This window comes from Micropterus salmoides, unplaced genomic scaffold (assembly GCF_014851395.1).
Source record: "Micropterus salmoides isolate LMB-PRFRI ecotype aquatic unplaced genomic scaffold, ASM1485139v1 Ms_hic_scaffold_1, whole genome shotgun sequence".
In the NCBI taxonomy this organism is placed as follows: domain Eukaryota; kingdom Metazoa; phylum Chordata; class Actinopteri; order Centrarchiformes; family Centrarchidae; genus Micropterus; species Micropterus salmoides.
Window position 1 is genome coordinate 41,416,874 of NW_024040040.1, and position 21,402 is coordinate 41,438,275.

At 40.4% G+C, this 21,402-nt stretch overlaps 2 protein-coding genes across 6 annotated transcripts in view; both read left to right on the forward strand.

Moving 5' to 3' along the window:
• Positions 1-232: 232 nt before the first annotated feature.
• gramd1c (GRAM domain containing 1c) lies at positions 233-12,459 on the forward strand. 3 transcript variants are annotated; one of them, XM_038728277.1, is made up of 18 exons: positions 233-365; positions 984-1,086; positions 1,432-1,555; positions 2,202-2,302; positions 3,098-3,193; positions 3,278-3,358; positions 5,859-5,977; positions 6,065-6,209; positions 6,311-6,470; positions 6,597-6,740; positions 6,819-6,937; positions 7,072-7,214; positions 7,302-7,405; positions 7,780-7,950; positions 8,791-8,857; positions 9,151-9,270; positions 9,676-9,781; positions 11,639-12,459. In XM_038728277.1, the coding sequence occupies exons 2-18, from the start codon at positions 1,000-1,002 to the stop codon at positions 11,705-11,707; spliced, it is 1,956 nt and encodes a 651-aa protein (XP_038584205.1). In that variant the 5' UTR covers positions 233-365; positions 984-999; the 3' UTR covers positions 11,708-12,459. The 3 variants fall into 3 exon arrangements, with proteins under 3 accessions (XP_038584205.1, XP_038584189.1, XP_038584199.1); XM_038728261.1 differs by having other exon boundaries at positions 234-365; positions 6,308-6,470; XM_038728271.1 differs by having other exon boundaries at positions 350-365; positions 992-1,086; positions 6,308-6,470.
• Positions 12,460-13,063: 604 nt separating this feature from the next.
• The window catches only part of zdhhc23b (zinc finger DHHC-type palmitoyltransferase 23b), a 9,666-nt gene continuing 1,327 nt past the window's right edge, over positions 13,064-21,402 (forward strand). Inside the window, exons 1-4 of one of the 3 annotated variants that reach the window (XM_038728299.1) lie at positions 13,064-14,418; positions 16,380-16,533; positions 18,013-18,696; positions 19,128-19,295. In XM_038728299.1, coding sequence (XP_038584227.1) covers positions 14,322-14,418; positions 16,380-16,533; positions 18,013-18,696; positions 19,128-19,295 — 1,103 coding nt within the window. In that variant the 5' untranslated portion in view covers positions 13,064-14,321. Of the gene's footprint in view, positions 16,534-18,012; positions 18,697-19,127; positions 19,296-21,402 lie in introns of all 3 variants that reach the window. The other 2 variants (XM_038728310.1, XM_038728319.1) reach the window with 2 other exon arrangements.

The window sequence follows — 21,402 nt, forward strand, 5'->3', positions numbered from 1 at the left end:
ATAGTGAAAAAACTTGAACTCAATTAAAGAAAACGCATCCCGCTGCAGTGGCTTGCTCACCTGATTGCTTGGAATATAAAGGTACTCCTACTACAGCTGGAATCAACTCCTGCTTAGATTAAGGGAGAGGTACATTTCGGGCCCTTATTTACTTAATGTGATGACCAATGAGCGTCACCAATGTGATGACAACTCCCCAAAGGTATGTTCCCCCGGCCGGATGAGACGCACCTGCAACAACGCGCATGAGCATAACATTCTGCTCATCAACAGAGCTCCTTAGGTGTGTTATTTGGGACAAACTGGAGTTTTTTTAGTAACGCGGCCGCACAGAGAACAGAGACGCTGGGTCCACTCCGCGACAGGTAAGTGTCTGACAACAACAGTTTCATAACCCGCGTGTGGAGACACGTTAAAGGCTGAGCACACCTGCGCTGTACGTAAACGTCTTCAGGCACGCGTTTGACAGCTTTACAAATCTGATTGCAAGCTTTTTATCATCTTTGTTTTCCTTGACAGGATTTGACATCTATGTCGACTGATTCCTATCAGCCAACATTAATCTAAACATCTCACAGAAAGAGTCTGGAGGTGGATGGGGGCATTAGGTCGCTGTCATTGTGTGCATGTTTATTGAAATTTCTATAAATGTTTTTTTCCTTAACTTTGTGACACAATATTCTTTGTTTTCACGACACTTAGCAAAAGAGAGTAAAGGTTTCTGTTCACTACACGTCCTTCTCTCCTAGTCAAACCAGTTCTGTTGCAGTGATAATGACTTCCCCTGTGGCGCTGCTGCTGGAGATCCTTGTTGGATGACATTTACACATCATGTTCTTAAAGTTCAACTCCCACGTGTCATCTCTCTCTCCCCCTCACCCACCTCTCCAGTCTCTACTCAGCTGGAGAGATTTGAAATGTGTATAATATCAGCCCGCAGGAGGGTTAAAGAAGTTTCACAGCTGCTTATCTTTTTCTTTGAGCCGTGCAGCAGAGCAGATGGACCAGGTATCCAGCCGGTCAGGAGTGGGCACTGATGATGAGTCAGCATCCTTCGTGGATGTCAGGTGGAGCTCTGAAGAAGAGGTAAAAAAAAAAAATATAGTTCTAGTATAATTTATAATAAACGATGAGATGGAAAATCTTTGACTGGGCTCTCCTGGTTCAGATTCATTACACCAGCTTTCCCCTCGCTAAAATGTTACTGCTGTGACCTCTCTGATGCAAAGCCCAATAGGCTCATAATGCTGTTTATCATCTGCTCAAAGATGTTTCTTACTAATGTATGTGCTTTATTATTAAAAGCCTGGTCAGAATAGTGCCCCTCACAAACGTCTTGCTTCTGGCACACAGACAGAACAAATAAGCTGCAACTTTACACACGCTGAATTAATGTCTCTGTATAAGTAATGTTCACACCTCCTCCATCAGAGCTCTGACCCTCAGGGACAGTGTCTTGCCGCACCTCAATCTCCTCTGCCGACGTACAAACAGAGGCTTGATGAATTTAAGAAGTTGTTCAAAGATCTGCCGGGGTCAGAAAGACTCATAGTGGGTGAGTTACATAGACTGCTTCTCATAGAAATGATAGTGTGATCCAGTTTTATAATTTGTTGATTTTATACTTTGTTAAGATCTACTATTTAAAATTTCAACCATTTATATGGCATAAAAATGCAAACTTTTATTTAAAATGTTGTTCTAAAGTAGAAATGCCTCTGAGTAGGCATATTTAGACTAACTGATGACACAGGTGAAAACTATATTACAGAAATCCTTACAGGGTGAGCAGCTGGGATCTAGGATTAAATGATCCTATATTAGCATCAATTTGCAAAAAAAGAAAATAATGGTATGTACGCTGGCGTGCTTAAAACATTTTCCCACTTTGTGTGATATAATCATGCAGATTCTGTCGCTGCATCTTTTGTTGTTTATGTTTATACACATGAACCTGCAACTCAGCAAGACACAGGCTGGCAACTTTGGAAACCACAAGACTTACATTTTACAAGTATTTTGAGATAAAGATCAGCTTATATTGATAAGCAACGTGAATTATAAGTGGCCACATATTGTCTGTATCTAAATCACACTGCGTGTACTGTTTTATACAGTGTGTCATATAACACCTCAGGTGCATTCATTTGTGTATGGATGGTTTTCCTGCTTCAGCAGCCCTATATATTTTTTTTACTCAGATTACACGTGTGCCCTCCAGCGGGACATCCTCCTTCAGGGACGCCTCTACATCTCAGAGAACTGGCTGTGTTTCTACAGCAATGTGTTTTGGGGTACGAAGGTAATAAAGCGGACGAGGACAGAAGGAGGGAGGAGGGCGTACAGTGTAGAAGCACATTAATGTAGACGCAGATGTGTGGACAAAGCAACAAAATATATTTTCATTTAAATAACCATTTGTATTATATTGCATATTTTGTAATTTATACATACAATGATGGTTTGTTATCAATTAAAAATTGGTTAACTATTTCCCAAATGGAAAATGGGATCAAATGCTTTTAGGCGTGGTGGCTCGCACTTAACCTCCTGTTAAGAGAGAATAGAGTGCGCAGCATTTTAAAAGAAAAATCCACTCAAACAGAAGATTACAACAGTTACAGAATGAATAAAACTGTCGTTGCAGTATTTTCTTGTTTGTTAATCCCACAAATAACTTGCCTAGAATTGGAAAAGGTGTAAATGTAAATTTAAGAGAGTTTAGAAACTCAGAAACAAACTGCAAGAAATTCTACTTTGCAATCATGTGTAACTGTTACAGAGAAACAACCAAGATATAGGCCCAACAGAAAAAATAATGAGGAAGACACACTAATTGCTACACTTGCAGCAGAGCCTCTGTGACCACATCATAATGCAACAATGTCTGATTAAGTCACTGCTGTGAGCTGTGAGTTCACTCCTCTTTTTGGGAAACGGCTCAAAGTCATAAGATGTCATTACAAAATAACTCCTGAGTGGAGGAGGATCTATCTGATAAAGTAATTGCACATGTGCTTATAAAGATCACCCTGTGATCTTTATAAGCACATGTGCACTAACTTCTGTAACCTTTCATCTTGTTTTTTATTTATAGATTGCACTGACTCTTAAAGACATTGTTAATATGACCAGAGAGAAAACAGCCCGGCTGATTCCCAATGCCATCCAGGTCTGCACAGAAAAAGAGAAGGTATACTGTGTTTCGAGGAGAACAGAGTTTATTTCACATTTGATAAACTGATTACTGTACACCTCTTTGTATCTCCACTTGCAGTTCTTCTTCACTTCCTTCTCTTCAAGAGAGAAAAGCTACCAGGGTATTTTCCGCATGTGGCAAAACACACTGTTGGACAAGGTAAGGCCTTGCTCCACTCACCTGCTGTTACCTTTATAAAGTCCATTCTTCTAACTGCAGACAATCATCATACCGCATGTGGGAGTAACCTTTTTTTTTATTCAGGTTCAACAATAGTCCGTTTCATACCTGTGTGAAGAAAAAAACCCTTACACAAGACCTACAGTCATTTCACATGTGCCACAAACAACTGTCAACACACAGACTTTGCCATTGTCCAAAAACTTCAGTGCTCTGACTTAATTCCTCCCACAACACCAGCCGCTCTGTGACTTTACTACATATTGCAGCACTTACCTAATCGGTTCAGAGTACAGTCTTCCTCTGATGTTATCAGCACTGTTCTGCTGTTGTATGTAGGGTAAAGATCTGTGCAGTGCAGGATTGCTCATGAGTCTAACAGAGACTTTTGTTTATTGTTCCATATAATGAGGATCTGTGTTTGGAATAATTTACCTACATGTATGTCAGGGATGTAGTAAAAAGGTCACACAGATATGTGGGCTGGGGAAAGCTGGGGATCAATTCTGATCAGTGGGCTCGACCTGTAAGCCACAGCATCTGTTGACACACTTAAAAGGGTTCGAAGCATCTGCTGAAGTGAACAGATAGGGGAGTATAAAAAAATAAAAAGTTTAAATACAATTAAGAAGAGTTTAACAGAAAATAAAACAGAGAAAGTTAAAGTGCAGTGTAGATGCTATTCAAAAGCCTTAAAATGTATTTAATAAAAGGCAGCAGAGCAGAAAAGTCTTGATTGAGTTTGAGTTTGGACGCTGCTTCTCTATGTTTAGATGTGACTCTGGGGGACAGAAAGCAGACCTGATCCCAGACCATCTGAGAGGTCTGGATAGTTCACAATGTAGCAGAAGATCAGAAATGTATTTTGGCCCTCAACCATTCAGTGCTTTATAAACCAACAACATTATTTAGAAATCAGACCTCTGACGGACAGGAGGCCAGTGTAAAGACCTCAGAACTGGAGTGATGCGATCCGCAGCGTCCTGAATAACAGCAGCTGTCTGATAGATGTATTTTTTTAGGGAGACCTGTGAAGACACCGTAACACTATTCGAGTCCACTGGAGATAAACGGATGGACAAGTTTTTCCAGGTCCTGTTGAGACACAAGTCTTTTAATCCGTAATTATGCTTCAGTTGATGACTTTGTAATTGTCTAAATGTGACTGTTGAAAGTCAGGTCTGAGTCCATGACTACACAAAGAAATCTGGCTTTTGTGGTTTTTAACATGGCCGTTTGAAGCAGAGCGCTGATTTTTACTCCATAAACAAGAATTCACTTAAACTGAAGCAGTAATAATTTACCTCCAGTATGTCTGGGATGTAGTTAAAATTGAAACCACCATGCTCATTTTAGCCATCTTGATTTGGAAAACTCTGGTTGCCCATCTCTTTGCGCTGTAAATATATATAAACAACATAGGGGATATTAAATAACCATGCAGCACTTCTTTTCTTTGCTGTCATTACTGATTGTGATGATGAACGACTTACTCCACAGCTACACTTCTCTTATAGACAGGCACCATGGCAGCCTAACCACAGGGGTTTGAGTGTGCTGGGATCTGGAGCGCAGACGCCTGGATAAACATCACCTTTTTAAAAGTTCATTGACCTCTCCAGGTGTGGCCACTGAGGGCTGATATACATTGACATGCTGCCGCACTTGGGCTGAAACTGAACGGAATCGCATGAAAACAAAGTGCTAATTTTCTCTAACCGAAGCTACGGCAGGTGAAACGAGCTTTTATTTAGCCTATCTGTTTTGCTTATGTATTATTATCATCACATTGTGAATTTGGGCGGCGCGTCTCGACGTCCCTGAACTCTGAGATCCAGGACTTCCTGATTGTGGTGAATGCGCGGTGCGTGGAGGTTACAGCTCACAGCTGCGGGGAAGCGTCCTCTGAAACGTAAGTGGAAGTCTGTGTTTTAGGAAATTTTCTCTCGGTTTTAGATGCGGTTCCATTAATTTCCCACTGGAATAAACATCCTAAAATAATAGACCGGTTTTATCACTTTCTACTCCGCCACTTGCAGCAAATTCTGTTTTTTATATCGTGTTTTGTCAAAACTGGCAGTCCTGAGATTACGCTGAGCACAGGTGCCTGCAGAGTGTTTATTTTGTTCTAGGGTTTGTTATTATTATTATTTTAGATATTCAATATATTTTGGGGATATTTCTAAGCTTGATCTTCTCCTGACTGTCAAGGGTTAACACAAATATGGTTTGTACACTTAGGTTGTTACCCATGGAGATAAGACATGATAGCCTACACGTTTCCAGGTTACCTTGAACTACTTCAAATTGTCCATTTTTTTTCATCATTTTTTTTTGCACGTTATGGTTTCTGTTTGTCAAAGCGGATTCCTTTTTGTGCAGAGGAAGAGCTATCTACAGGAGCTGATTTCCATAAAAGTTCTGTGGTTGAGATTTCCACGTGACCTCTTCTCTTCTTTTTTCCTTTTCTCACTTTCAGCCTCTGACCAGCTTGGAGTTGTGGCAGATGGTCAAACAGCACTATGGGCATGACCTGGGCCTGAGCCATGAAGAGATGGAGAGCTTACAGATGTCAGCAGAATCAAGCATGCAGAACAGGTGAGCACACTCCCACCTGCACGGCCACCGTCGGGCAGACAATCACGGTGCGCTCTAATTTGACACCACCTGTCTGTTTGTCTGCAGCCCAACGGTGAGGCCTGGTGGTGATGACAGACCAGGGACCCCCTCCCTTCGCGTCCCTGTGGTGGAGCATGGGCCCTTGGAGACCTCCACGCCTCAAGGGGAGGACTTGCCTTTCCCTTTCCGCTCACAGAACTCTGCCAGCGCGGTATTAAAAATGTTATTTATCTTTTATTGTGTGGGCTGTGCATGTCAACAGTAAATCTTCTTACACTCATGTGTTTTTTTTTTGGTATCTCCCTCCAGCAGGATGACACTCGCAACACCCCGTCTCAGCGGCATAGTCCTGCTCCCTCACTAGACCGCCTTGTCCCAGAACGGGTTTCCAAGCGCTCCATGCTTTCTCTTGACCTCAACGCCAATGAGAACGGCGTGTCCGAGCAGAGCGGTTCAGAAAGCATCGATGATGGTAAAAGGGGAACAACCCAGAAACTGGAGAGGATGCTTGAACTCATGGTTTTTTATTTTTGTGTTTTTAAATATTTTAATTTCTTATTCCTCCCTTTTTTTTTTTTGGCTTGTTTTGCTTTATCAGTGGAGGAGCGAGTGGGTTTGTCCCAGGTGCAGGGTCGAATTTACCTAAACCGAGTCTTCCACATCAGCGCTAACAAGATGTTTGAGTTACTCTTCACCGACTCCAGCTTCATCCGCAGGTTCATGAACATGAGGAAGACGACCAGTAAGTGTTAAAACTGTTTTAATCTAGATTTAAAAGCAAATAATAATAATAATCTTCATATTGTCCCTGTGTCATCAGATGCCAGCTCCACTCCTTGGCAAAAAGATGCCTCTGGAAACATGAAGCGGAGTCTGAACTACACAATAACCATCAGCAATCCTCTGATTGGCAAGTTCTCCACCGCTACAGAGTACCAGGTGTGTTTACATCTGTGTGTGTGTGTGTGTGTGTGTGTGTGTGAGTGCTCGCTTGAATGGATGAATAAACACATAGCCTATGGTTCTGTGTGAATTATGGCTCCCTGCTTATTTATACTCCAATTACCTCTCAGACGCTGTACAAAGAATCCAGGGATGGCCAGTATTACCTTGTAGACTCGGAGGTGTACACTCACGACGTTCCCTACCACGATTACTTCTACACTCAAAATCGGTACTACATCATAAGTAACTCCAAGCGGAAGTGTCGACTAAGGTGAGGTGTTATGATTATGTCAGTTTATGTGTTGTCATGTATATTTGTTTAAGTGACTGGCATGTAAAAAGTCTGTTATGCAACCAGGGTCTATACTGATGTGAAGTACAAGAAGCAGCCATGGGGCTTGGTCAAGTCCTTTATCACCAAAAACTCCTGGGGTGGCATAGAAGAGAATTTCAGACAGCTGGGTAAGTAGAAAGACCTGTTCACATGCTGTGGAAGCAGAAGAGCCACTTCCTGGTCTTCCACTCCTCAGCCTGTAGTTTATTTTATCTGTGATCTGATATGAACATTTTCCTCCAACGCCCTTCAGGCTCTGCAACAATGAATCATATTACATAGCTGTATTTGCAAGGATGGAGAACGGGAATGTAAAAAGTCATTTTAAGTTCTCAGTGTGCTGAGCTTCAGCAAATATGTAGAGGTGTCTTGTTTTTCGTTACTTGGGTAATAATAGGTAATATTTTTTCACTGTGATACTTGTGTGCATCGATGTCTAAATACACAGATGCTCATTCTGCGTGTGTTTGACTCCTTGTGGCCCTGTGATGACCCTGTATAGAAGCAGAACTGCTGGAGGAGGAAGCGGACATGAACCAAGGGGGCACAGAATCTGGGAAGATGAGTGGGGTTAGGAGGAGGAGGCGGACATTTAGCCGAACTCTGCCCGAGCACATAAAGCCCATCAAGCCGTACGGGCAAGACCCTGAACCGCACAGGGATGGCAACTTGGGTACATGATGTTACACTGTATATAATGGCTTTAAAGGAATGTTTTGACATCTTGGAAAATACGCTAATTCCTTTTCTTGCTGAGTTTTTTGAGAAGATCGATACCACTCTCTTATCTGTCTGTTAAATACGAAGCTACAAATAGGAGACAGTTTCCGTAGCTTACCATAAAGCTTGGAGTAGGAGCAATCAGCTAGCCTCTAAAGCTCACTAATGAACAGATTGTATCTTGTTTGTTTCCTATGTACCAAGTAAAAAAAAAAAAAGACATGACAGACGTGACATTTTTAGACTTTTTTTTTTTTTGTACAGATTAAATAAACAAGATTAAGTGCTACTGACTTTAGAGGTGCTGAATTTTACTACCTTTTAATAGAGCCAGGCTAGCTGTTTCCCCCTGCTTCCAGTCTTTATGCTAAGCTAAGCTAATCAACTCCTGGCTCCAGCTTCATATTTAATGAACACACCGTACAGTGGCATCTATCTTCTCATTTTAACTTTCACCAACAAAGCAAATAAAAAAAAAAAAATACCTTTTTAAGGCTGCTTTGTTGACATTTGAAATTTCATTGGAAATTGTTGTAATTTTTAGTATTTTTGTCATGGCAAATGTGTTTTTAAATGAGCTGTTTGTCTGTAATTTTCATTTTAACATCGCAGGCATGTACATTTTAAACCTTGGACTGAAGTAAACTATGAACATGTGTGGCCTCAGCACTTTCAAAATGTTCAACCAACACAATTGCCCTGCTCTTGTCACGGTTGCTACGACGGGGCAAGCAAATTCTCAATTCTTTAATTTTTAATCTATAATTTATTGATCTGTCCAACTGTATTTCAGTCCCCATAGAAATGGACAGCCCGTACAGATGGAACACCTCAACAATAGTAGCTGGGATGAGTATGATGTAAGTTAACAACACTCATGTGTAACAATGTGTTTGTGTATAAGTAATGCACATTTTACCACTGAAAAGTTGCTGTGCATATTGGATGCAAAATCTGGGTGTCTTTTGTGTAATATGACAAACTGCCTTGATTGGAAAGTCATTACGCCTAAAGTGTGTGTGTGTGTGTGTGTGTGTGTGTGTGTGTGGTGATATCTGGTGGTGGCAATAGTTCCTCCAACCTTTTGTCACTCTTATGTCATGGTGCGAACCAGTGGTCAGATTAAACTGTGCTTTCTGTCTCTTTCTTTCAGTTTGCTGATTCTGACGTTGCTGAATGTGGGTCTGTTTTTCAAGTTGTGGGCCATGGAGGATGTAGCTCACCGCATGTTCCTGAGCACAAAGCATCGGCTGAGGGAGAGGAGTGAGGCCAGGTCTGATAACTTTCTCTTCCTTTGCGACATGCATTTTTCTTTGGCCCTTTCCTTTTTATTTTATTTATCGTCTGCCATAGACTAAATATATCTTGAGGATAGAGAGGGTGAAGGGGATAGTGTTCCTCCACCTCTTTGTCTGTGGTGTTTAAGCAGCCCACATATGAGAGCTCTCGTTCTAATGACTCACAATTTAGAAACTGTGCGCGTCTGTCGGCGTCAGTAAATGTGGTTATGTAAGTGACATCAGGGCTTCTTCACTCTTAGATTCCACACTTGTTACATTTCCTTGACTTTGTTTCTGCCTCTGTTTTTTTTTTTCTGTGTCTTTTATGTAGAAAATGTGAATCTTTGAATCATATTTTGCACTTATGAACAATTATATTTTTTCCTGTTGTTTGACAGCTTGGCCTCTGAATACCTTCCCAGACAGGGACCAGGGTATGGGGCCACACAGGATATGCAGCTGCTGAAAACTGTACTGCAGGACTCCATCAACCTTTTAGAACAGGTAGGACTGGCTTACACTTTTTGTACGGTTGCTAACTGCTGGCTGTTGCTAACAGTCGCTCCTGTTATCAGCTGGCTCCGAACCAGCAGTCTGAAGCTTTCATACCATACACAGTATATTACTGGACATACACTTTAAATTGCTGGACAGTACAATGTAGTAGTAATACTACTACAGGGCTACTACTACAATGTAGTAGTAATACTACTACAGGGGCTACTACCAGTTGGCACCAGCGTCTACTGCGCATGATTGAGCAGCATAAGCGTGGTTTAATGACATAGATCAACAGCAGAAACACTGTAGTTCTGGTAGCTGCATGGCTGCAGAAACAAGGGTCTTCTGGCTCAGTGTGTTTGTCTGACTTGGATCTTGACTGTTGAATCAGCCCATCTACAAGGCTTATCTACCAAACACCAATGTAGCGTCACTCATGGCCAAATAGTTTTTTTAGATTTGCAGAGAGTTTATAATCTAACCAATACAGTCTCTTGTTCGACAGGGTGTCACAGGGTTTTGACGTAATTTTTGGGCCTACATGGAACTCTCCATGCAGGCTTTGGTCGGCTTCACTGTGCGATCTCTGGCTAACCCCTTGTTCTGTACTAATGTTAGAGGTGTAAACACCAACACAACCCCGGAGCACCAAGCTTCCAGTCCGGGCAGAATCAGCAATAGGATGGCTAGCTGCACAGCTAACTGAGTAGCTAACTTAGTAGCAGCTGCTGTTCGCAGTAGTTAGCTGCTAAATTAACCAGTAACATATAAACTCCGTAAATTGGCAAAAGTTGAGGCAGAGCAGCCGGAGGACATCAGAGGGAAAACCGGACAATATTTTCTCCATCAGCCAATCGGAAGCAAGTGGGCTTTCAAGGAGGAGGGCCATAAAGAGACAGGAGCTAAAACAGAGGGTAAAAAGTGGTGCTCTAGCAGTGGACAGTATGAGAAACCTAATGTGTTTTTAACATTAAAGCATGTAAACATTTTGTAGTAGAAACCTGAAAATGAGCATTCCACAGCACCTTCAAAGGCTGAGTTAGTTTTGCTCCTGAGTTAAAGTTGAAGAAACCAGATGGTTAATTGTGGTTATATATTCTTTATGGTCAGAACATGACAAACATTTGCCAAAGAGTGGATCATTTCACAAATCTGAGGTATAACATTCAAAACAATGATAACGATAAAATATTTAAAGTTATATTAGTTTTAGGATTTTGGCCTTTTTCCTCAACAAAATTATTTGATTATTCTTTTGTGATTCAAATGAATTAAATTGAACATTTATTGAACATGTTATAATTATTGTTAGAGTTTAATTGCCCAGCCCTAGCCGGTACCTACCAGGATTTTGTTATCATTGGACAGCGCTAGTCTGTTTCTTTGTTTCCAGTCTTTGTGCTAAACTAAGCTAAGCTAAATGGTTTCTGCCTGTACCTTCATATTTAAAGGACAAACATTAAAGTGGTATTGATTTTATCACGCAAGTTTCTACCAAAAAAGCACACAAGCAAGTTTCCCAAAATGTTAAGCTATTCTTTTTTAGGGATGGATGTGTGCGCTCAAGTGCAGATAAAGATAGAGAATAGTTAGTCCATAAGCGCAAAGAGAGGAAACAATTCACGTATACTGTGATTTGAATAATGAGTTTCATAAACGACATTGAAAGAGGAACAAAGTTGCATTAATTGTCTTTCAGAGAAAGCAGAGACATGCAGCTGTTTTTTTAATTTATTATTATTTTTTTTATTTTACAACCAGTAGGAGTCCTTCACATAAATTCTTAGCTGTCTTGTAATATGTTTTTACAATCTAAAGCAGGTGTTGTAGCAGCTGAGTCCGTTCTGCTTCTCCTCACAGCTCCGCAGCTCTCTGGTGGTGTTGCAGCAGAACTTTGCTTTGGCCAATCATACAGCAGCACCACAGTGATGCTCCACACCTGGCGACTACAGACTGCCTGTCCCCATCACGGCGGGGGTGGGGGGGGAGCCGCACTGGTGAACTGCCTCTGAGGAAATATCCAGTGGCGTTGCCAAGTAGACGTCCCCAGACCCCTAAAATAAAATACCATTTGTTGCTGGGGGTTACACATCCCAAAGCCTGTGGTGAGGCCTCAGGTGCCAGGATGTGTGTTTTTTGTTTGTTTTTTTAAGCTATAGACTGACTCAAATGTAATTGTCCTTACATCAGTCAGTTGCACGCAGAGCAGTGGGTTTAAGATTTGTGAAGGGCGCTATTGTCACTCCCTTGACCGGTTTCTTTCTCATTATTTAATTGAATAGTGGAATTGGATTTCTGAAAACCCTTTTCCTGATGTACCTAACTATATTCTGATGAGCGACATGCCACACCAAATGCGCTATTGTAAATACTTTTTTATTTATTCAAGGGAAGTGAATTAATATTTAAAACAACTTATCCCCATTTACATTTTTGCAAATATTTTAATTTTTGCACAAGTGCCTTGTAGATTGGGCTGTGTTTTATATATCTTTCTGGATTTTATTGTTCCAATAAACTGTAGAATCAGTAACTCAATTTTGGAAGTTTGTCCTCTTTTGTAATTGTTATAAATCCATTTTGTTTGTTTGCAAACTGCAGGAATTGCTACAACATTAAATTGTAAATAGAAAAATAACCTCTGGATTTAATAAATAGAGTATATGAGTCTGGGGGGGGGGTAAAATACATAATACTCATTATCTTCCAACTCCATCCTGGGCTGATTAAAGTGATGCCCTGTAAATTAAACAGCCCAAACAATGATGACATGGCTGATTTATCCTCAACACCTGTACATGTGTACTGTGCACTCCCGCTATCAGCAATACATGCAAGTTTGTTCTGTGGTTTCCAAATTTACTTGCACACTATAGTCCATTTTTTATCAGTTGTTGGTGACAACTGCCTTGAGCCTTGTTTGATGTTTACAGCGTTACTGCCACCCATGTCTATGTGCATCATATTGTTCAGCTGTTCTTACTTTAAACCACCTCTGCAAGCCACCACTTGTTGAAAATCGGTTGCTGTTTTGGTACATCTTATTTTTTAACAAACCAGGTATGTGCAAATTTTCATTATCAGCTAGTCTGAGAATTTCTTGATTACTTGTTATTGTGTGTAAAAATGCCATATTTTATAAATGTCAATAAAACATTTAAACTTTAAAACTTTTTTGTTTAACCATGCAAATATTGAATTTTAGGATTTTTTTTTTTTTTTGGTTAATTGATCTATCATTTTAGTAACTTATCAGAATTGTTGCAGATACATTGACAGTTGATTAATTGATTAATCCTTTCAGCTATACAATGGGAACTCTCCTGAATCTTAATGTATTCATTTTATTTATATGCATGTACATCCACATGTGTGTGCATTGTGTCACACAGCTCTGTGGGTGTGACACAATTACATCAGGATTGAGAGTGAGACAGAAATCATAGGCTATATTTAGATGTGAAAATACAGCAGTCATAATTATACATTGGCCATTAAACAGTTCTGTTATAGATTATGCTGGTAGGATTGGCACACTGTATGATGCTGCTGGAAACAGAAAACTAAATAGGAGTAATGCCAAAAGTGTCTTTGTTCATTTGTTGCAGTTGAAATACAAGAGCATTGAGACCATCTTTAATTATTGACCAGCAGCCTGTCCCCATTTACTCCTAGACAAAGTATTCTACTTCTTCTACAGTATCATTATAGTGTATCTGCAGTAAGATTAGTCTATACAGTCTCCTGTCTTATATTGTATGCCATTATTCTTATAGGGTATTCAATAAAGTTTTATTATCCAGTGACACAAGCTAAGTAAGTACCTTGTGTCATCTTTTAAAATGTAATGCATTTGTTCTCTGCAAAAATATCAAGTCATTTTAGTCTATAACCAAGTCGTACTTCCCCATTTTCTCCACCACTGCAAAAAGAATTCCAGCATGTTTTCAATGAAAATCTATTTGTTTCAAGTATTAGGTATCTAAAATCAAGTCTTAGATTTCATATTTCGTCTTTGGACAGGTTAATTTGAGTTAAATTGTGATTATTTCATTTTTATTTAGGAAGAGGGTGTTTAGGACGCACGACGGTACATAAAGTAGTAAAATTAGGTAAAACTTGCATGAAGTCTGGTGTGTAACGACACCCATGGCTGTCCTGTAGGTGTGGTAGTATCTGAACGTGTCCTGGGCGGGGAGAGTCTACAGTACCTCGTTTGACGTCAGGAGGGAAACAGTCTGTTCAGTTTATGGGCAGAGCCACAAGACGGCAACACCAAACCCGTACCTGACTCTGACGAAACCCGGTGAGGAAATCTCCTGTCCACACCGGCACTTGAACCCAGACTGGTTTACCGGCCGCCGCCGGTATTCTGGAGACTTCCACGGTAAACTGCGCCGACGAGTAACGTCAGCTAAGATAAACACCGGATACTACAGCCGTGACCAAGACCGAGACTTCCGCTGAGGATCCCAGCGGGTGAAAGTCCTTTCAATCGATATTTACTCGAACACACTGGCATGTAACAGCTTAGTGTTCAGGTATGTTAAGCCTGTGTTTTATAATTTGTTGTGCGTTTGGCGCTTCGTTCAAACGTCGTTTGACGCAGTATGAGCGACCAGTCTGCGGCTTGTTGACAGGTATGAGTGAAAATCTGACCTCCAGGCGGTGAATAACTGGCTGGCATCCGACGAACGTAACGTTACACAGATGAACTATATCCTGCACATACAATGACAAAACCCAAAACAATACCTCGGCTTGATCCCTTTATGATGTGATATTCAAGCAAGTTTCGAGCAAGTATTTCAGTGCCTGATTGAAGTGCAGGAACCTCATTAAGAAAAATAGTCAAAAAAACACGTTATATCTAACGTTATGTGTATGCATTTATTTGCCTAAATAACTAAACCTCGAGGAGGTCAGCATCCCAGCCCTTTAAAAAGTAATAAATCAATTCTAGTGTAGCTTTTACGTGGTCTGATAATAATCAACACACATGTTGCAGCGGCTGTTAGAGCAGTCATCTTATAGTTTGTCATTTGTTAAATATGAAGTTATAGCCGGCAGCTAGTTGAACTAAGCTAAGCAGAAAGGCTGGCTACATGGGGACTATTTCTTGGGCAGGTGCAGTAACTTATATCTACTATGTAAATAGTTTGGACAAAGCAAGGATAGGTGTCCTCTGTTTCCAGTCTTTATGCTAAGCTAAGAGTCTCCCGTCTGTAGCTAAAAGTTTAACAAACAGATATGAGAGTGGTATAAATCTTCTCATCTAACACTCGGGAAGAACGTGTATTTCTCAAAAATGTATGTTGGCATGTTTTTTTCTGGCTCTGCCACATGAGGATAAATATAGCTGCAGCTAATGATTTTACTTCATTATTAATTAATCTGACAAGTTATTCTCTTGATCAAACTATTAATTGTTTGATCTATAATAGTGAAAAAAATCAACATTTTTCACAATCACAATTTCCTTAAGCCCAAGCCAAAGTCTTCAGATCAATTATTTTGTTCAACCAGTGGTTTGAAACCGAAAGGTAATCAGTTCTGTCACATATAAGATAAAGAAAAGCAGCAAATCCTCCCCTTTATAAAAGCTAGAAGTAAAATTATCAAAATGGTTTAATTTTCTGTAGCTTAATCGACAGATCATTTGACCTCTAAAGAACATGTCCATGTTCTTAATCCCACCTACAAAGGCATCTCTCATAAAGAGCTACAGCCACCCTGCATGTTATTTTTACAAGCTATGTAATGTCCTGCACAGAAAATCCCTCACTGTTACATCAGGATATAAAACTACCGAGCATCACGGTCATTCTATGAATCCTTCAGCAGTATTTTGTCAGGGAGCAGCTGTGCTAGTTGGTGCTACCACTTGGACACACACCCATTAATCAGCACATGTAGCCCAATCTGTGTTCTTTTTGGCCTTTACACAATTGTTTAAGAGGAAGGACTCACCAGTTAGATGCTAGTGACCTTTCCTGACCCCGATGTCCTTTTGTAGTTTGATCAGTGGCTGACTGATAATAATAACACTCCGTGTCATGCTTTAATTTATACTTCTAAACCGAGGCCCATTCAGTGCCCCTTCAGCGCAGCCAGATCCCCCCAGAGAGAGATTTACATGGGCTGAAGGATTAATCCCACTTAGTGATTCTCCACGGTGTCGTCATTCTTGCTTTCTGTGAAGAAAGGGGACACTAAAGACCAGCGATTGTTATAAATGCTGTCACTGCCTCACCTCAGCCTGAATCCATCTGTACTATCAAAACGAGCCAGCAGGTCGCAGTGGTGGGACCGTTCAGTTACCTTAAAGCATTAAAGCATGACAGCTGTGTGACAGATGTGAGGGTAGGAGCTGGACCGGGTAGGGTCAGGGTCTCCGGGGTGGAAATCTGTTTGGAACCACTCCACCATCTCAAATGCATGCAAATAGCTGTTAAGCTGCTGTTATGCAAAGGCCATTTCAGCAAAGTGGGCTTTTTGAACAGTTATTTATCTGCCACTCTTCTTGTCTCTGATCTTATCTATACCACAAATGCACACACACGTTCAGTTAATAATGGTACTAATAAACTTTTCTAATAAGCTGTAAGGCTGTCTGTCATGAAGAAGCGAGCCAACAAGGTGCTGGAGGAAGAGGAGACCTTGTGCTGCTGCGAGTACGTGAACAGACACGGCGATCGAAGCCACGTAGCAGCCTGCTGCTGTGACTGCGAGGACCTGGATGATACCTGTGACAGGTGAGAAACATGAAACTGAATATCTCTGGGGCTGCAACTAATGATTATTTGAAGTGACAACTGATCTGTTGGTTATTGATTATTGGTCAGCCCATAAAAATTGTGAAAAAATGCCCGTCATAAATCTGCCGAAACCTACATCGGCATCTTCAAATTGCTTGTTTTGTTGGAACCAGCATATTCTTGACAGTTTTAGTCCTGCTCTTGGCTTTGACAATGTTGATCTGTTAATATCTCAACTACTATTTAAGGGACTGCCTTGAAAGTTTGTACATTCATAGTTCCCAAAAGGATGAACCTGAGCTACTTTGGTGATTCTCTGACTTTTCCTTTAGCACCAACAGCAGGTCAAAGTTTACAAGTACATTCATTCATATTCCCCTCAGGACTGATTATAACTTTGGTTATCTCTTCACTTTTATTTATCACATCCCAACTTCAATTTGTCAAATACTTTGGTTTATGACCAAAAACCAGCAAAACTAATGAAAACTAATGTTTTGTGTTAATTAGCAAATGTTAACATACTAAAATAAGATGGTTAAGATGGTAAACTTTAAACTTGCCAGAGATCAGCATGTTAGCTTGCTGACGTTAGCATTAGGCTCAAAGCACCGCTGTGCAAAAGTACAGCCTCAAAGGACAGGTGTGGCTGTAGACTCTTATTCTTCTTGTTGTACCTGAAACAATTAGTCAATTACTTCATCAGTTGATAATCCAGTAAAAATGCATAATGTGCTGATGAAGAAAAATGTTTGTTTTTTTTTCTCAAGATAAAACTGTCTGATTTGTGCCATTGTGTTTTAAACTTCATAGAATAAGCACTTAAGTATTAATTGAACGCACAAGTTATTGTCAGTGGAATAATATTTGCAGCTCTACAATCAGCGCTGTAACCGATAAATTTATGTATAAATAGGATCATATATATTCAGTGTATAGAAGTATTTCAATTAATGAATATTATTCAACATATAGCCGAGTTTTTTATAGAAAATATTCAGATGTAATCATGAACATTTTCATAAGTAACTAATTTAATTACACATTTTTCCCCAGTAACTAACAGATTACAGTTACATTTCTTTTGTCATTAAATTACATATAAGTAGTTACTCCCCAACACTGAATATATTTAATGAAGACTGGCTCACCTTGATTGACTGAAACATCATCACCATATCAGTTGTTTGGAAAATGTCTAAATCTCTGTCTAAATAATTTAGAAGAGCTGATGTTACCAAACTGCAAAAATCACAAAGAACTTTAGTGTTATCCTAAACTGTTAATTGGGCAAACAATCATGACTATTGAATAATATAGTCAAAGCAGAAATTTTTACTTGCAGGGAAATCACAGGTGTAAATGATAGCATCAATTAACCAGGGCTCGGGTACCGGAACATCTAAATACTATGGAGATTGGAGATGTTTTTGTTATTATTATTATTATATTTCACTGATTTTTTTACTCTGTCAGGTTTCTGAAGAGGGAGCCTCAGAAACCTGAATCCCTGTCACAGGTGGCTGCAGATGTCACAGACCGGCTTCGTGTGCCCTGGCTGTGGGGTGGAGCCCGAAAAGTGGACCTGTCCATCATCCCTCCTCTTGTTCTCCTTCCCGTCCTTCTGCACATCGCCGCTCTCCACTTCCTGCTCGGCATGGTAGTTCTGACAGCTCTGCCCGGCCTGGTGCTGTGGTACTACTATTTCACCCATCGCAAGAAGGGACGGACGCTCTTCTTCCTCAGCCTGGCCCTCTTCTCATTGGCGTACATGTACTACTTGTTCATCACGGAGGTGCTCCCCCATGGGGATGTAGGCCTGGTCCAGCTGGCGGTGGTAACTGTAGGGGTCGTACTCACCCTGGTAGCCCTTTTCCACACCAAGAGAGAACCCGGCATTGTTCAGCCAAACCAAGACGACGTCCACAGCACAGTGACGTATTATAGCCCTTTAGCAGACAGAGACCCTGCCCTCAATGGGGGGAGGCAGGATGTGACGGTAGCCAACCGGGCGGGATCTTCGGAGCAGGCGGGGACAAAGCTGAAGGAAAGTAGCCGAAGGAACTGGTGTCCGGTGTGCCGAGTGGTGCGGCCCCCGAGGGCGGGACATTGTCGGATCTGTGGTGTCTGCGTGCTGCGTCTCGACCACCACTGTGTCTGGTGGGTTCCATTAAAATGCGTCTCACTCTGCCTGTCATCACTGTTTCTTCCACTTTGTCTCACATCTCTAACATTAAAGTTTTCTTGTTTATCATCTGCTTTATACATAAACCATTCAATAAATCTAAAAAAACTGCAAACATCCTTTTCAATTTTAACATTGCCCTTAAGTCTTTCTTTCTAGGATACGAGTGTTTGTCCTGTTCACACCTGCTGATTCTTTATGGACCATATGTATATGTTGTGTCGAGTCAGCGTCACACACTCACATTAATTACAGCCTCAAGTAAACATTTCCTTGCTATCCTCCACTCCTGGTCCTGCATGTATGTAGTGCGGTGTAACCCTGGGGTCTCAGTGCGATGTTTTATCTGCCTGTGTGTGTACTGTGTGTGTTTGTGCGTCCACCTCCCACGTTGCCGTTGGGGTAGGATAAACAGCTGTGTGGGGCAGGCCAATCACCGCAGCTTCCTGCTTACACTCTTCCTCTTCCTGTTGACGTCGCTGTACGGGATCAGCCTTGTGCTGCAGTGTGTCTGTCCGAAACAACACGTCTTCATCGCCCTGCTCTACTGCCCAGGGGTCTACAACCAATTCAGGTACTGAGAACGGACATGTACACTTATACTCAAAGCCGGGTAACTTTAACATTATATTCCCTTTAAAGTTACCATTTACGTAAATCTAAATCCCCAATGTGTGGAATTCGAATGGGATCGCATCATATTTCCAATAACTCACAGTCCTGGTGAAAATTGGTGTGTACAATATATTTTCGTTTCACACCATTCAATCTCATTGCTCCCAGGTCAGAAGGTTGTTGGGGCCAGAAAATCTGATGTGTTTTTTTTTTTTTTTTTTTTTAAATCTTAGATATAACCTTTAACCTCTAGTATCTATTGTTGCTCTCACTTTACTGATGCTTGTATGTTGTTCCTCGAACGTAATTCGCTTTGGATAAAGGCGTCAGCCAAATAAGTAAATATAAACTTAACTTTTAAAGTATAAATGTAAATATGAGGAAAAAAAATGTAAATAAGGTTATGAAAATGGATATCACAAACAAGTGGAGTCTAACCTGTAAATCTATACTAAAATCAAGGGTATATATGAATGTATCACAGATAGATGTATTGCTGTAAATACCAGCCAACAAGTAACTATAAATTGCAGTACAGGAATGCCAAAGATGCAGTATGTTGACAGTAATTAGTATAAGTAAACAACTAACAGTTAGATAGTTTGTACACCAGAGCGCTGTTTGTTATGCGTGTTTTTTTTATTCTTGAAGAAATAGTTTGACATTTTGGGAAATGTGTAGATGAGAAGATGAATACCACTCTTGAGCCTGTATGATAAATATTAAGCTGCTACCAGCAGCCGGTTAGCTTAGCTTAGCACAAAGACTGGAATTGGGGAAACGTAATCTTTCGTAAAACCACAACTTGTCGTTTGTACACTTTGGTTTGTTTAAACAAACAAACAAGATATTACATGTTAATTAAGTGAGCTTACGATTTGCTTTTTGTCACATTTTGTACCCTTTGGACAGAACAAGGCTAGGTGTTTCCAGTTTTTACCCTAAGCTAGGCTAACCAACTCCTGGCGCTAGCTACATATTTACCATACAGAAATGAAAGTGTTATCGATCTTCTCATCTAACTCTTGGTAAGAAAGTGAATAAGCGCAAAAAGTTTAACTATTCCTTAACTATTAATACAAAATTGACCTCCCAAATCCTGTATCATTCATCTATTAAACAACATTTACTTCCAATGTATAAAGATGTAGCCACAAACTTAAAGTTGCAATTGTTTGTTTTCTTTTTATAATTTATATTGGTATTAAGAATGCATTAATAGGAATGTAGAGATATTTTTAATTTCCTACCAAGCCTTTCTCTGCAGCTCAAACTTAAATCATCTGCTTAACTGTACAAAGACAAACAATAAATAACACAAAATGCTTAAAATGAACAACTCTGCAAATGTGTACATGGTGTACATCCACAGTTCAGATGGAAGCCATGGAAACTGGAAATGACAGATGGCCTTTTAGCAGCAATCAAGAGCAAAACTGCTCTTTTAACTGAAGCACTGTGCAGCATTTTGACATTTTTCCTAGACTTCACCATTAAAATTAAGACTAAATGAGCTTGTGTGAGGTTCTTGCATATTGGACATAAGGCTTCCTTCAGTGTAGTGCTGAATCAGTTTCACAGAGTACCTTGGAGTGTTTCCTATCGAGCTGCTGGAGAAACACTTTTGCTCAGAGCAATGAGAGAGTGGACATAAGATTTAAGTTTAAATGATCTGCTCTGGCACTGCTGCAGGCGTTGCACGCTTAAAATAGGCCTTCAGAACAACTACCTCAACCTCAAACTACTGAACACACAACTTCTCCTGAATATGTAAAAATAACAGTTCCTTTAACTGTGATCTGTCCTTTTAACACCTTTTAAACTGGTCACACAGAATAATTTATAATTGTGGTTGTATAAATACATATAAATGGTATTAGATGAAAGTTTCCCTACTTTTCTTTTATAGTGTTCCATCTACACAGCATCAGTAGTTAAGTGATGGGCATGTTTTACACATCCAAGCCAAAGTGAGCCTCAGATGATGATGATTAATGAGTGAACAGTAAAAACTTTGCAAGAACTTATATTAGGTACATAAGTGCCGAACATATTTCTGTGCTGTG